Raw genomic sequence first — 17,634 nt, forward strand, 5'->3', positions numbered from 1 at the left:
TCAGCAAATTATGGATAGGATTATTGCTCAATGAGAGAAAGTAATTTATGTATAGGAGAAAGAAGGTATAGGTGATAGAACAGAAGCCTGAGGCACTCCTGTATTACCAGAGAAGCTCAAAGAGAGAAAGCTATTCACCATGACATACGATGATTATCTGTTAAGAAAGTTGGCTACCTAATTAGGTAGACCCAAGGATGGCAATTTATTATTATTATTATCAGAATTTCATGGAGTCAAAAGAATTTGTGGGAGGTCCCACTGTCATGCATAGCTCATCATAATTCTATGTCTTAAATGCATTCGCTATCTCTACACTGGCCACACTCTTAGTCAGTGCATTCCAATCACTCACCACTCTCCATGCAAAAACCTACTTTTCACCCCCTGGTTCATACTTTATACAGCTTCCAGAGATGGCCTGTTGTTCTCCTTCTGTCTTCTCCCATTCTCTGAAAAACTTCATCTACATTTTTCTGGTAATAACTCCTTACCAACTTATGTCTCACTCATATCCCTCTCCACTCTCCTTGCATCTTCCAGACTCTGCAAATTGCATTTTTTGCATACTCAAACATTCCAAAACCCAGAAACCATTGTCAGTGATCTCTGAAACCAGGTGAACAAATCTGTGCACAGTAATCCGTATGTAGTCTGATCAAAGCCATATACAATGGAATCATAATATCTACTTCTACTTCTAAATGTCGGGATGCTTAAGGGTCAAAGCAGTATAACTGAGAGGAGACCTCCACATAGCCTTTAAAGGAATGCGGAGAACCGACCAGGACTTCTAACCTAATGTCCAATCCTCACCTTTTCATGGTGCACCATGTTGGGAATCTACCTGGATACTGAACGAACGAGGATGGGCTGGCAATTTGGGATTTAGCCGACTAAATTGTATTCTTATTGGCTTAAAGCAATATACAAAAATGATGGTACAACATGACAAAATTTCATGCCAGCTAGGGGATTTCATGTCGCCTGGTTAAACAAGGCCCCCACTGTTTTCGCTAGGGAACCAGGGCGAACAGCAGAAAGTCAGCTACTGGAACAAATCTGAAACCACAACCCAACTCAACATCACCAAAGTTAAAGATCGGTACTATCAATGGCAAAGAAATGGAGCTAGCTGAGGAATTGGATGAGTACCAGATCGACATAATAGGGGTGACCGAAACAAAAAAGACAAAAACTGGTGAGATCTTTCTGAGCAATAAATACAGAATGTTATATTCAGGCAATGACAATCAAGGAAAAGAAGGAGTAGCCATAGTATTCAACACAAAATACGAGGCATATCTTCTTGAATGTCAGGCAATTTCAAGTAGAGTGATGTGGGCAAATATCAGATTGGGGAACTGAACAGTGAGACTAATTTGTGCCTATAGTCCCACAGAAGGCTCTACTAAGGTAGAAGTGGAGGAATTTTTTGAGGCTCTAGAGAAAGCTACTGATACAATGAAAAAGGAAAAGATGGTCTTTGTTGGGGATCTAAATAGCAGAGTAGGAAGTAATTGTCAGACATACAAAAATGTTTTGGGAAAATTTGGAGAAAAGAGCAAAGCTAATAATAATGGCAAATACCTGTTAGATTTCTGCTCAGGACATGGATTAGTTATTACTAACACCATGTTCCAACATAAAAATGTACACAAATTAACACGGAGAGAAGAGGCAAGGAATAAGAAAAGTCTCATTGACTATGTTATTGTTGATAGTGATGTTTTCTCCCTGGTGCAGGACACCAGAGTGTACAGAGGATATGAAATTGGAAGTGGTCACTATTTAGTCTTGAACAGGATAAAATTGAATTTCATATTGAAAAGAATGACATGTCAGAAAGTTTTAAAGCGAATAAAAGTTGAGCAGCTCTCAGATGTGAACTGTAGACTAAAATACACAAAGATTATTGAAGAAAAAATGAAAGAGTTTGAGAGCAAGAACCAAACCTTGGAGATTCAGTGGCAAGCCTTGAAGAAAACCCTGAATTGATTCAGCCAGAGAGGCATGTGGTGAGGTTGTCTGCAAGGATAGAAAAATCAGAACTCCATCGTGGACACAGGAAGTTAAAGAGGCAGTGAAGGAAAAGAAGGAAGCATATCAAAACTTCCTGGCAAATAAGTCAGTTTATGCTCTTAGAGAATACAGAGACAAATGGAAGAAAGCTAAACACTATGTAAAACTAGCTTAACAAAAGTCATAGGGGGGACTTTGGCAAGAACATAGAAAATAAATATCAAGAAGGTGGTAAGATATTCTGAAAGTTGTTGAGGAAGCTTAGAAATGGAGAAAAGAGTAACTCCTTTTACAGAAGTATTTCCCTACTGTAAAAGGAGTCAGAGATGATAAATGTGACATGAAAACAGGAGAAAAAGATATCCTTGAAGTATGGAGTAATTACTTCGAAAAATTACTAAATGAAATAAGCAGTGACAGCACAGTGGTAAAAAACACTCAACATGCATACAGTCAGGAATACATATCCATACTTGAAGTAGAAAAAGTCATCAAAGGCTTGAAATGTGGAAAGGCAGCAGGAGTAGATAATATTCAACCAGAAATGCTGAAGTATGGTGGTATTAAAGTCTTACAGTGGCTGCACTGCATAGTTCAGAAGGCCTGGACAGAGGGACGAATTCCTGATGATTGGAGTAGAGCTCTAATAGTACCCATTTATAAAAAGGGAAATAAAACTGAATGTGAGAATTACAGAAGTATTTCCCTACTTTTTCCCTATTGTTCCGGGCAAGATTTTTGCCAGTATACTTGAGAAACAGTTGAGAAGAATTGTGGAAGAAAAGCTTAGTGAAGAACAAGCTGGATTCAGCCAAATAGAGGCTTAGAAGATCAGATCTTCACTTTACGACAAACAGTTGAGAAAGTATGGGAATATAACAGAGATATGTATTTAAGTTTTATCGATCTGGAAAAGGCATACGACAAGGTGCCAAGAGAGATGCTATTCAATACACTGCAGTTATATGGTGTCAATGGGGCATTATATCAAGCAATACTTAGTCTTTATTTGAGTTGCAAGTCAGCAGTTAGAATTGAAGGAAGTACAGGAAGATGGTTTAATGTTAAATCTGGTGTGAGACAAGGATGTACATTATCCCATCTGTTATTCATTATCTATATGGATCACATTATGAAGGAAAGTGGTATTAAACATGATATCAGAATTGGAGATGGTAATGTCAGCTCTTTGCTTTATGCAGAAGATGTTATACTTCTAAATAAAACCGCTACAAGTTTGCAAGATTTCCTGACTAAATTGAATAACTTGTAATAGATATGGCAAGAAGGTCAGCAATAAAAAGACAAAGACAATGAAAATAGGTAGAATCATTGAAAATGTCAACTGTGTTTTGAATGGGGAACCTGTGGAACAAGTAAAACATTTCAGCTATTTCGGCACGATTTTTAGTGAAGATGGTAAATTAAATATGGAAATAGACAACAGAATCAACAAAGCGGTATGGTAGGAATTCAATTGAATAAATTCATATGGAATAAGAGAGAAATTAGTCGGAACACTAAATTAGCTGTATACAAGACAGTGTTCAAACCAGTTTTAACTTATGGATCTGACAGCTGGGTCTGAAGTAAAACACTTGACCAAAGACTAGAGACCATAGATATGAGAGTCCTGAGAAAGATTAGAGGTGTGAACAGATGGCATCAATGGCAATATCATATTAAAAACGAGGATATGAGGAAAGAACTTAACATTGTCAGCAACCAGGAATGCATTAACAGAGCTAATCTCAGGTGGTATGGTCACTTGAACAGAATGGGCAAGGAAATATTAGCAAACTAAGTGTTCTCTGCCAGGTTGGCAGGAAAATGACCCAGAGGAAGACCAAGATATACGTGGATTGATATGGTACAAAGTGCCTTAGACGATAGAAATATAAGATCTGATGATGATGTTGGAGTCTTGACAAGTAACATACTGATTTGGAGGAAAATTGTAGATAGGAAGTTAGTAATGAGGCAAATTTTTCATGAAGTACTATCATATCCTGTACACCCCTTGAGGGTATATGTCAGGAATTTGATGATGATGATGATGACTTTTACATGTCAATGTCCTCCACATCATTGCCATAATCAATTGGATTGTCCTCACAATTTTAGCAATGTTTTCTGGAATTTTAGGTCCTTATCCACCATCAACTTCAGATCCCTCATCTCCTCCACCTTTTCTAAGATACCACTACATTGTATATGCTATATTCCATGTTTGCTTCCCAAATTTTAAGACCTTACACTTTGCAACATTGAACTGGTAATCCTATCCAGTTGCCTATTCATCCAGTCTATTCAAGTCCTCTTGCAAAGCCAGAACATCTGCGGTAGTTCTTCTCAGCTCTGCATCATATGTAAGCAGCCACAATCACTATTCAAACCTTACCAATTACCATTAACATATAAGTTAAACAGCGATAGTTCCAAAATTTCGAATGCATTTAAGGCATAGAATGACAAGACCTTTGGTTCACACCACTAGTAATTTTTTTCTAGAATATTGCTGCCCATACACAACTTGCTGATCCATATCAGACAGCCAATCTCAAATCTAGCACACTCATCTACTATTCATCTGTATCCATTTCATTTTAATTACGAGCTTGTCATGTGGCCATCTATGAAAGGCCTTTGCAAAATCTAAATATACCACTGCATATGCATTCCCCCCCCTTGTCCAGTGCATTTGTCACCTGGTTATAATAAGTAAGTAGACTGCTAAAACACAGTGTTCCTTTAGCATGTTCATGTTGTCTTTCATAGAGAATGCTGCTGTTCTTAACTTCAGTTCTGAATCTTAGTCCTCACTAACATCTCTAACACTTTAACCACAACTCCAGACAAACAAATTGGCTTGTAATTTGAAGCCTTAATACTATCACTGTCTTAATGAAGAGAAATAATTTTGCCCTCTCTCTGCTCCTTTGGAACTTTTCCCAGTGTAAGAGTCATCTTAAAATGATACATCAAAGCTACTGTTGATTCCCTGGAACATTCCCTCAAAACATGTGGTGATATACAGTAGCATGAAGACCTACAGCTTAATTAACATCAAGTTTACTCAATCCCATTTTTGTGCCTCATTAGCTAACTGCTACTTATATTGAGCTTTTGCTACACCTACCAAGCAAGTTACCTTCATCACCCACCTCTGCTTTGTATTGCTCATGCAGTTGATTATTACCACTCATTCTGTGCTTCACCCATAATCTTCTTCCAGATTGCATGCCTCACCTGTTCATTCATCCATTTCACACCTACCTTATTTACCCTTTTAATTTAGTAGACCATGATGCTAGACATGATCAAATACTCTGGAAATGCCAAGAGCAAATCCATGCACCTATCCATTGGTGGGTGATATAGGCTGAGAGGCATAGAGATCTGGAGTGGCAGAATCTGTACTGGTGAGCTTCTAGGTAGTGGTAAAATTCACTGTTTTTGGCTTTCTTTATTATTTTGGAGAAAACTGAGGTGAAGGTGATGGCATCAGTAGTTTGATTTTTTGGAATAGGCTGAAAATAAGCTTCTTCTGTGTATTGGAATGCATGCCAGCTCAGTGTAAAAGAAGTTGAGATGATATAAGGCAGGTATTAGTTAACTTTATTAGTTAACAGAGTTGATTCTGTTTTGTGTCATTTTCGTGTTTTCCTATTCCTTCAACTTTTCTACATAGCTTACATATTAATCCATAACTTATTCCTGAGAAGGGAGACAAATCTTTACTATCATGTTGCTCTCCATAATCCGACTTTAACCTTTTTAAAAAAAGGTTAAAGTTAGGTTAGGTAAAGATTAAAGCCCTTCGATTGGAATACGCCTAAGTTCGATTCTCATCGTGATGGGAGGATTCTTTATGTGGACTTTTTCAATCGAAGGTGAGTTAGCCGATCTCATACGGAGGTAGCAGGGTTTTTTCCTCCCGGAAACTCAGGTTTTTCATCCTGCATACAGACAAATCAGCCCTTCAGAACACATGCAATTTACAGACAAAAAATACCAGTTGTGGTGGTGGTGGTGGGCGGTAGATGGAGATGATTGGTAGTAGAGATTCGGTGTAGTGGTGGACACAGTTGCAGTAGGTCTCTTCCCCGTGATGAGTCTTCGGACTCCTTGGAGGTGTCACGAATAATAATAATAATAAAATAATGAAAATGTAATTTGTAGCAAAAATGATTAGCTATAACACTAAATTACAGCATACAAGAGTATTCAAGCCACTTTTAACTTATGAATGAGAGTTGAGTTAGATCTAAAACTAGCAATTACAGCATCCAGGAGTTCTGAGAAAAATTAGGGAAGGGAACAGAATGACATTAATGGCAGCATCATATTAAAAATTTGAGATATTAGGAAGAAATTTGACATTATTAGCATCCAGAAATGTGTGAGCATTTCTGAATGCTCAGGTTGTGACCAAGGCAAAATATTGGTGTAGTAATTTGTTAGCTAAATAAATTTAGATAGTAATTATTATCTCTAGATATGTGTGTGCTTTCTTCATACTATATTAGCTAATATACAGATCTAGTATATAGAAAATACCATTACAGAAAATGAATTATTATTTTTGCAGCAGCCTATTTATCAGAATCAGCAAGTTCTTCGTGAGATGAATACCACATTATCTAAACCCTGCAGTCCTCCTGCTAATGATATTAGCAGCAATTTATCAGAATTAGACAGCCTTCTTGAGGATTTAAATTCCGCTCGCTATTATGATGGTAAGAAAGTGTTTTTATCACATTTAAAAAATATTGAAATATAATTTTTGCTAAAATCAGAAGTTATATGTGCAGAGAATATTAAGAAAAATAGTATTGTGTGCAGTAAAAGCCACAAGTATAAATGCCTAATCCATGAAAGAAAGAAGCTTTGGTTTCTACCATTTTGGATTAAACCAAAAAATATAATTTCTTGGCATCTTTAATTTATAGTATAACCAAACGAAAAAACTTCCAACACTTATTGTTATTCCTTGAGGCTCAGTGTGAATGAGCAAAACATCACATCACCCAAATCGCAGTACACATTATCTTCCTTGAGGATAGCTTCTGCTTGAATTTTTTTGTCTTTGGAAATCCACTATGCTGCTATTACATTGATTGCTGCTTGATCTGCTGTCACCATGCATTTTGTTTTGTAATCATCAGTGAACCCATCACAGAAAATTTATAGTATCTAGCAATGCTATAAGTGTTCTGTGATGACTTTTGTAGTAAAGAATGGGAAATGTGTACTCAACTCAGAAACAGAAGATTCACTATTTTCTCCAATCACCTCATTTATCTGATCAGGCAGATCAGCAGTGATTAATGATGGGTGTGTTCAATTCAGTCTTCATTGTGCACATCTGTCCTTCACTGGACATCCTATACCATCTGCTCATCATTCCCTCACTCATGGCATTTTTTCCATATATTCACCAACTTGCCATTAAATTTCAGCTAGGTAAACATGTTTGCCATTCAAAAATTTTTGTCACTGACTGCATTTCACAACTGGATTGGAACTAAGTTTCTGGATATTCCTTGCATTTTTTTATTTAACGTCTTTTTTATTTTTTTTGTAATAAAATGAGCACATAGAAACAAACTTATCAAAGCTTATCCTCTAAATGTTATATAATTTTTGCACAAATTAATCCAGCAGTGAAAATGCTCCCTTAGATTTGACACTTGGTTGGACAATCATTAGGAAATCAAAAGCCATTTTTAAATATTTTCCTCTTATTTTTTTCTTCTAAAAATATGCCATTTCCTTTTTAACAACAATCAGGTCTTCATAGGTTACTTCGGTTTTTTAATGTCACTAATTGAAGTTTTTTTTATTCACTGTTAATGCAACTGATGTCGAAAGAACTGAATCTGAAATTGTAGCATCATTGGACTTGGAATTGCTAATTTCACTTGCTTCAGTTGAACTTTCTGTTTCCTTTTTTATTATAAATACATTCAGCTGACTTCACAATTATCTTCATTGTGAAGTCAGCTGACTTCACAGTTTGCAGGATGATTTAAATAAGCTGGTAGAATGGGCAAAAGGTAATGGATGTCAGTTCAATGTGGAAAAGTGTAAAGTCATGCATTTTGGGATTAAAATATTACCAGCTGTGTACTACATTGATGGAACAGTACTCCAAGAGATTGATGAGGCTAGGGACTTAGGGGTATTGGTAAATAGGGAGATGAAGTTCAGGGGGAGGACACATTGCTAAGGTGTCCAAGATTGCACATAGGATTATTTGGTTGTTGAGGAACACACTGACATCCAGAGATAAAGAGGTTATTATTCCCCTTTATAAAGCGTTGATACTTCTACATTTGGATTACTGTGCTCAGATCTGGTCACCTGGATTCCTTAGAGATGAAGAGGCTGTGGAGAGGGTTCAGAGAAGAGTGACTAAGTTGGTGAGTGATGTACAAAATGCTCCCTACATTGATAGATTGAGAGCTTGTGGATTGCAGAGGTTGGTTGATAGGTGGAGAAGAAGGGGATATGATAGAAACATTTAAATTACTGAAAGGTTTTTATAGGATTGATGCAGGGGAAATGTTTCAGCTGTGTGATAGTGATGAAAGAACAAGAGGTCATCCCTGGAAATTAAAGAAGAGTGTGGTTAACAAGGGGTGAGAACAAGTTTTTTTGCTTGGAGGGTGGTGAATGAGTGGAATACATTGCCTGACTTAGTTGTGAGCTCTTCGTCTATAAATGAATTCAAGAAGAGATATGACAGATATTGTTTTGCTAGTTTGGGTCTCCCGCAGTGAGTCTACTGACTCCATGGAGATACCCATAATAATAATATTCATTATTATATATTTGCTGATTTTATTAAAAATTCTACAATCTTCATCATTCAATTTCTTGTATTCATAAAAATATTGTAGAACATCAGAAGGAAATGTTTGTTTTTCCTTTATGCAAACTATTAGTGCATTTTTAAGTTCATTGCTTAAAAGTGTTTTTGTTTGTTAGTCTGTTAAGGATAAATTTTAAAATTACATTAGCATATACATTTTTTTTTTTTTTTTTAAATAACAAAACCTGTGGTGCTATCATAATTAAAAGAAACACACGTATTAACCACAGTGAAAATTATTTAATTGTAAATATTTCATCCTAAGTATCTTAGGACATCATCAGTACAGTAGTTTAAAACAATAATAGGAATAACATACAGTTAGGGCGCATGATTACAATAGAATCTCATTAAACGTGCATAATATGTTACAAAAAAAAAAAAATTAATTATTTAACACAATTTTGTATGACAATTTCCCATACTTTAGGAATAGTAAAAACGTCGTTGCGGTTTAAGTTTGGTCTGTGTAGTAGGGCTTCAGAACTTTCTTTGTATAAACGTTCATGTTTATATAAAGATCTATGTAAAAGTTTAGACTTTTCCCAATGGATCCTATGGTTTGAATTTTCAATTCCATATTGAGAGAGGCCAGATTTCTGTGGTTTAAAAAGACGAATGTGGTCTTGATGTTCTGAGACCTTTTTCTGTGGTTTTTTAAACCACAGAAATCTGGCCTCTCTCAACACGGAATTGAAAATCCAAACCATAGGATCCATTAGGAAAAGTCTAAACTTTTACATAGATCTTTATATAAACGTGAACGTTTATACAAAGAAAGTTCTGAAGCCCTACTACACAAAACAAACTTAAACTGCAACTACGTTCTTACTATTCCTAAAGTATGGGAAATTGTCATACAAAATTGTGTTAAATAATTAATTTTTTTTTTTAACACGTTACACACGTTTAATGAGATTCTATCGTAATCATGTGCCCTAACTGTATGTTATTCCTATTATTGTTTTAAACTACTGTACTGATGATGTCCTAAGATACTTAGGATGAAATATTTACAATTAAATAATTTTCACTGTGGTTAATACATGTGTTTCTTTTAATTATTAGCATATACAGTTTCATATTTTCACAGCATAATGCTTCTACGGCAACTTTTACATTTTATGCACATCTGCATCTTCCACTTTGATACGTTTAAAATAATATGGTAAATTTTTATCCAGAGCTACAAAACAAAATCCTTTTTTTAAATACCTCCTTTTATAAAATATCAAATCACATGAAATATTCTAATTCTTACCTATAACTTTCACTATTTAAAATAATATGTAAAAAACTGACAGTACTTACTACTTTTGCTGAGTTCTTGAAAGTTCATAAGTAGAGGTTTTCCTGTGTCAAGAATTTGATTATGATGATGATGGATAATATACCATCAGCAAGTTCTCAATTATTGCTTGTTCAATAAATGTTGCTTATGCTTGGATCGGCGGATCCAAGCATAAGCAACCTTTCAGGGCAGGGGCAACTCATGGCAAAGGTGGAGTAGATTCTGATCACTTTCCTTGGTATTCTCCATAATGCAAAACACACATCTCCTTGTGGACATGTATGATGCTATGCATTATGGGAAGGGGTCACTACCCAGACTGGTTTCGACCTTTGTTGAGGTCTCGCCACCTTTGCCATGAGTCAGAAATGATTCTGATATGTCAGATCAGAAATTTACCTGTGCATAAGACCACTTGGCAGACATGCATGGGAGATTACAGTAGGTGTAAATGATGCTACATAGATCAGGAACACAAGGAATATCCAGCAATGCTGTTATTGCAATAGTATAGTGATGAACAAGTCCCTTCTCACTTTTGGTAATTATTGATATAATGATATAAAACTTATCTTAATAAAGATATTTTTGGTGTTATTATATAAGAGCTGCATGAAATGTGCAGTGATAAGTGCATTTAAGTGCTAGCATAACTTTTTTTTTTTCCATATCTTTGAAACATGTTGTGGAAAATCTGTAATGTGATGGGTTGTTGTAATAGAACCCATTACAACAGTCTCTCAGTATGTAGGTAATTACTGAAAACAAGAAAATAAGTTGTTACCGATCATCAACATCTTGATCATATTTGTTTCCTGGTTGCTGTTTGTATTGGCATTTCTATTTTATATTTTATTTAATATGAGGAAATTTATTTCTTGTTTATTCTTCAATTTTTGTGTATGCAATACAATTTATCATTTAGGAAGGCTCTCTGCAAATCAGGAACCACTTGGCAATAAAGAAACTAATCCTACACATTTCACTGGGACTATTAATGGCCTCCACAATGGAGGCCAACCAGGCACTCCACATATAGCACCAATTGGCACCAGGTAAATGAATATAAATAAATTATCATATTCACTAGCATTTAAGTGCATTATTATTTCATATAACTATGTTTTTTTTTTTTAATGTTTTTTGTGAAAATCCTGCCTGTGAAAGGTCAAAGACTTTTAATACATTAGTACTGGTGGGCCAAGGATTAAATTATCCAGGAACCTTACTCTAAAAACCAAAAATATATATATATGTTTTTTTGGTTGTGACACTAAACACAATATCCAGTGGAATAAAGCTCATCTTCTCCATAGATGCAAGTTTAAATACAAACACCTTTTCAAAGAAAGTTGCGAAGCCCTTTTACATTGGCAAAATTTGAATCAAAATGATTGCCTCTCTCTCCCAAAAGTTTGGGAGATTCTTATCTTATGTAACCATCAAAGAAATAGTTTTTAAGAATTATTTAATAATATTTATTAATATTAATTTCTAGCACGCGGCAGCAATTTTAAATGGTAATCCACCGACTGTTATATACTTTGTAATTCCTTCCTTTGAACTGTTTGTTCTGCACTGATGATGTACTGTTAATTTCAGTATGAAATATTTGTACCTTTGTTTCATTAAAGTAAATTACTGTGGTTATCGTGTAATTTATTATTTATAGTTATGCCACAGGTACTTTAAAGATTAGTGTCTAATCTGGACATTATCAAAGGTAAAGGGGGGAGGGGTGAACTGAGATATTTGCAAGTAAAATATCATATATACTCCAGTTCAGTATCACATATATCATACATGATCATATCAGTATTTTCTATTCTTATATTGTTTTTTTTCCTTCATAATTAAATTTAAAAAAAAGCAGATATCATTATGATTATTTTTTATTATATGTACATTTTTGTTAATGTACTGTTATTATTTATGTAGAGTTTTAATAACATCACTATTTTAACTTCCATTAATTTTTAAAATAATTGGAATTTTAACATAAGTGTGTATGTCTTTAGTTACACTTTTAGTCACATTTAGAAATGAAAATTTTGAAGAATTGCTTTAATGAATATTAATTGCCATTTTTGGTATTTAAAATAATGTTGCATTTTGCTCAGATGTTCATTCACAAATGCCCTCTATGTATATGTGGTAACACAAGGGTTGTTTGAAAAGTTTGGTAAATTTCCAATAGATGATAACACAATTCGTTCACTCATACCAGTGTTGGCACGTGTCATCTTTTTCATGACCCCTGGCAAAATTTTAGCCACGTGCAACATGTAGTTCTCATTTGGCAAACATTTAAAACAACCATGTTTGCATTTTTCATAAAAATGGAGAAAAACGAGTTTGGTGCAGTGATAAAACACTTTTATTTGAAGAAGTGGACAGCTGCACATATCAAAGCCGAGTTAGATGCAGTTCATGAGGACTCTGCACCAGCATTAAAGACTATTTATTTTTGGATAAATGAGTTTAAACATGGTCGTAAGTCCATCGAAGATGAAGCGTGTTCCAGACACCCGACTAAGGTCACTACGAAGAAAATGATTGACAAAATCCATGGTATCATTATGGAAGACCGCCGAGTGAAAGTGCTTAAGATTGCTGAGATCGTAGGCATCTCAACTGAATGGGTGTATAATATCCTGCACAAAAATTGCACATGAAAGCGCTGTGTGCACGCGATTGTTGACTGTCGATCAAACATGCATGCAAAAGACATTTCAATGTAGTGTTTGGCAATGTTTAATTGCAATTCGCAGGATTTTTTGCATCTATTCGTGACTATAGACAAAACTTAGATCCACCACTACACACTTCAGTCCAATCATCAGTCAAAAAAGTGGACAATGCCCTGTGTAAGAGCACCGAAAAAGCATATACCGTTTTGTCGGCTGGGAAGGTGATGGCCACTGTTTTTTGGGATTCCCAAGGAATTATCATGATAGACTATTTGGAAAAGGGTAAGACAATAACAGGAGTCTATTATGCATCATTGTTGGACCTTTTAAAAGAAGAACTAAAGAAAAAAATGGCCAAGATTGGTGCACAAAAAGTGCTCTTTCATCAAGATCCCACACAATTGAGATTTGAATTGGTTCCACATCCACCGTATTCTCTGGACATCCACGTATTCCCTGTGTGACTTCTTGTTCCCATTAAAAATTTGGCTCGGTGGAAAAAAATTTTCTTCGAACAAAGATGTCATTAAGGCTGTCAATTATTATTTTGCACAATTTGACAAATCCTACTTTTTAGATGGGATGAAAAAATTGGAAACTCACTGGACCAAATGTGTAGACCTCAGTGGAGACTTTGTTGAGAAATAAAGGTGATTTTCTTCAAAAAAATGTATTTAACTTATTTTTTTTACCAGACTTTTCGAACAACCCTCATAGCTCAGAGGAAATCACTTTTAAATTATATACTAAATAAAGCAACTGACAAACAGGTATGTATTGTTTAGTTATTGAATAGTGCCATACTTTTTTTTTTTTTTTTTTGTAAATGATATTTTACAAATGGTTTTGTTTTCCTTTCTCTCTGTATAGTTTGAATATTTTATAATCATGAATGTTTCCATTTAAAATTACATCTAAATTATAAAGCACCTTGAATTCTAAGAAAACTGGGATAAGTTTTGCATTAAACTAGTTAATGATATTAACATCCTTTGACTTTCACTAGCAGTATAAATTGCTTTTAACATTTTATATTATTTGATATCTCATCTTCCCTAATCATTATTATTATTATTATTATTTAGGCCTCCAAGGAGTCAAAAGACTCATCATGGGAGGTCCTACCTAGGAAACACAGTCTATCATACCACTTCTTAAACTCATTGACCGTTCTCGCTCTCACCACTCTATCAGGCAATGCATTCCACGGTTCAACCACCCTCCATGCAAAGAAACCACTCCTCACCCTCACCCTCTCACAGTTTCCTTTCGTAACTTCCAGGGATGGCCCCCTTGTCATCACTCCTTCCCACTTTTCAACCAAGCAAAAGAACTCCCCAGTGTAAACCCTGTAACCACCTCTCAACAGTTTAAAAGTCTCAATCACATCATCTCTCCTTCTTCTATCCACCAAACTCTGCAGTCCACATTCCCTCAGCCGATCCTCATAACTAACATTGTACAGTCCCAAAACTGTCTTTGTTATCTGCCTTTGTACCCTTTCCACAGTTAATTTATCCCCTTCAAATCCTGGGGACCAAATCTGAGAACAGTAGTCTAAGTGTGGTCTGATCAGGGTCTTATACAATGGAATGATAACTCTTTTATCTCTGCAGGTCAATGTCCTCATTACTGCAGCAATCCTCTGTGTTACCTTCACCACCTTTGCAATATGTCCCTTGAATTTCAGGTTTCTAACAACCATCAACCCCAGATCTCTTGTCTCCCCTACTTCCTCCAGTATATCTCCTCCAATAGAGTATGCAGCGTCCCATCGATATGTCCCAAACCTCAAGACCTTACATTTTGCTGCATTAAACTGACACCCCCATTCATTTTCCCATATGTCTAGCTTATTCAAATCCTCTTGCATGACTACCACATCTGCACTATTACTAATAACCCTTCCCAGCTTCACATCATCCGCAAACAACTGAACATCCCCCTGCAATCCACTGACAGTGTCATTGATATAAAGGTTAAACAATATAGGCCCTAGTACTGAGCCCTGTGGGACCCCACTTGTAACCCTCTGCCTCCTTGAAACTGCCCCACCATACACAATTTTCTGATACCTATCGGACAGCCAATCCTGAATCCAGTTGACCAACCTGACATCCAGACCCATGTGTTGCAACTTAAATATCAGCTTATCATGCGGCATCCTGTCAAATGCCTTCGCTAAATCCAAGAAAATGGCAGTATATGTCTTTCCCTCATCTACTGCTCTTGTAACTTTATTATAAAAGGCTAGCATATTATATAACAATAGTGCCCCTCACAAATCCATGTTGACTCTCACAGATAACATTACACTCATCTGCCCAGTTTGTATATGGCCCCTAACTACTTTCTCCAAGATCTTAACAACTACTGATGACATACAAACTGGCCTATAATTAGACACTTGCAGTCTGCTACTGCCCTTATGCAATAGCGCTATCTTACCTTCTTTCCATTCCCTGTGCACCTTTCCCGTAGCCAGACTTCCATTGAAAAGCCAGGTCAAAGGTGCTTTCAGTTCCTTAGCACATTCTCTCAAAACTCATGGTGAAATACCATCCAGTCCCACAGCTTTACTGACATCCAGAGTACTCAGTATTTGGAACATGTTCTCCTCCTGCTCCTCTAAACCTCGAACCTGCCCTATTCCTCTAGTATTAAAATTTACTCCTCCAGGATGAAATACACCAATAAAGTGTTCATTGAACAATTCCACTATGTCCTCTGCATCAGTCACTCTATTCCCATTTTTATCCCACAATGTCATTCTTCCACAATCATATCTCCTCCTACTGGCCGCATAGCTAAAAATTTCCCTAGGATTTTCTTTGGATCTTAGGGCCAATCTCTTCTCATATTCCAGTTTTGCCTTCCTTACCATACTAGTCACTCTCCTGGCCTGTGTCTTATATTCTTCATGCTCTTCATCTGTCTCTTTATATCTCTTCCATAGCCTCTTTTTCACATGCAGCTCCTGTTTAACATTGTTTGTCTACAATATTGTTTACCATGTTTGTCAACATGGTAAACTTGATATCCTATTACAGCTAAATAACTTGGTTTCTTTATAATCTTAATGTCTACTACAATAAGATGAGTAATCCTGTCGGTGTAGTCTGTTATGCCTGTTGCATGTGTTCTTTGACCAGTTTTTTTCAAGGGAAAGAAAAAGTTCACATAAAACCATAGAATGAACTAAAACTCAAGTCTTTCAGAGAAAAACTGTTATTAAATGAACAGTTATTCTGAATTTCATGAATAACTTTTATGAATTAAATTTCATGAATATTTTAGCAGAAATGGATTAGATTTTGGAAGAGTTGTTAGGTCTTTTTAATGAAAACTATAATCAAATGGCTTATCTGACTTTTCTTTTATTAAAAAAATCACTATCAGCTTACATTTATATTAGTTAGGCCAGATGACTTTTATTGGGTTGAAATAATGGCTTTGTGGAGGCATCGAGTGTGGTAATGTTCATGTCCACAAACCACTCAGTTACAGCAGCAGCGTTATGACAGTGCATTGTCTTGCTAAAATAGACAATGGTCAGTTCTGTAGAAATGCTACAAAATAGGGAAGCATTGCATTGTTTAGAATGTTCAGATACCTCCCAGAATTCAATGTTCACGGCACTGCAAACAGAGGTCCGAGGCCAAACCAGGAAAAACAGGACCATGCCATTACACCACCACCACCTCCAAATTTTATAATTAGGGTTACACAGTCAGGGGCAGCTTGTGCATAGGCACTGTGGAACTGCAGCACACCCAATTTTTCTTGATATATAAATATATTTATTAATTTATTTATATTTGCTTGTAATATTTAATTTTATCAGCAACAGTCCTATACAATTCTCTTATTTTGTATAAAAAATAATAAAAATCCGTCTTGTAGCACTTAGGAGGGCGAAGGATGCTAGCCATACTGTGTTTACCACACTGTCATATTGCCACGTTCGCAAGCATATGCACGTCATAGTGAGATGTGAACTATTAGCGTAATGCAGTACTGTCCGTCGTGCAGTTCCACTGTTTATATGCAGTTTGCGCCAGTAGTAGAGTGTTCGTCGTGCTTATCGTGTTTACTCTGTCTCTTTAAATATTTAGACATTACAATTAAAGAATTTGATTGTAATGTCCAAAAATTGTAATTCTATTCCTTTAGTTACAATTAAAGAAATGGATTTTATTTTTAAGTAATTTTGAATTATACTAAACTGTATAATTTTATCGATAATAAACAATATTTTTTCATGAAACAAAACAAGAAGAATATATTTTATTCTTCTTGTTTATTTATTTTTTTTAATTTTTACCATAAGTTTGATATTTTATCCAAACACATATGTATATTTCAAAAGTTGCAGCACCCCCACAATTTCAAGCCACAAGCCGCCACTGCATACAGTGGTACGAAAAGTTCACCAGACATCCACTCCATTTGTTGCTCCATAACAGAGTTTTCCAAGCTTCCACATGCCACTGTACTCTTTGTGGTGCTCTTTGAACCACTGACGATGACACTGCATGTTGGTTCGGATATTGTGGAGATTGCATATTGCAGTTCTATCATAGAAACTCATGTCTGAATGTTTTTTTGCAGATTTGTGTTCCAGTCAATGCCTGGAACTCTGCATTCAACATGTCAGCAGACAAATGACGGCATATTATCCTTCATAGCACCCTATGTTTACATTCGGTGAGTGTGGTGGGTCATCCACTGTGAGTAGCACTTGTAATTGACTT

General features: G+C 35.8%; 1 protein-coding gene across 2 annotated transcripts in view; it reads left to right on the forward strand.

The window, feature by feature from the left end:
• The window catches only part of LOC150101994 (leupaxin-like), a 173,847-nt gene that overhangs the window by 94,017 nt on the left and 62,196 nt on the right, over positions 1-17,634 (forward strand). For both annotated transcript variants that reach the window (XM_090400309.1, XM_090400308.1), the window contains exons 3-4: positions 6,614-6,761; positions 11,116-11,245. In XM_090400309.1, the coding sequence (XP_090256435.1) occupies positions 6,614-6,761; positions 11,116-11,245 (278 nt within the window). The remainder of the gene's footprint in view (positions 1-6,613; positions 6,762-11,115; positions 11,246-17,634) is intronic.

The sequence above is a fragment of the Typopeltis vanoorti genome, chromosome 11, assembly GCF_054136105.1.
Source record: "Typopeltis vanoorti isolate ZY-2024b chromosome 11, IOZ_Tvanoo_1.0, whole genome shotgun sequence".
In the NCBI taxonomy this organism is placed as follows: domain Eukaryota; kingdom Metazoa; phylum Arthropoda; class Arachnida; order Uropygi; family Thelyphonidae; genus Typopeltis; species Typopeltis vanoorti.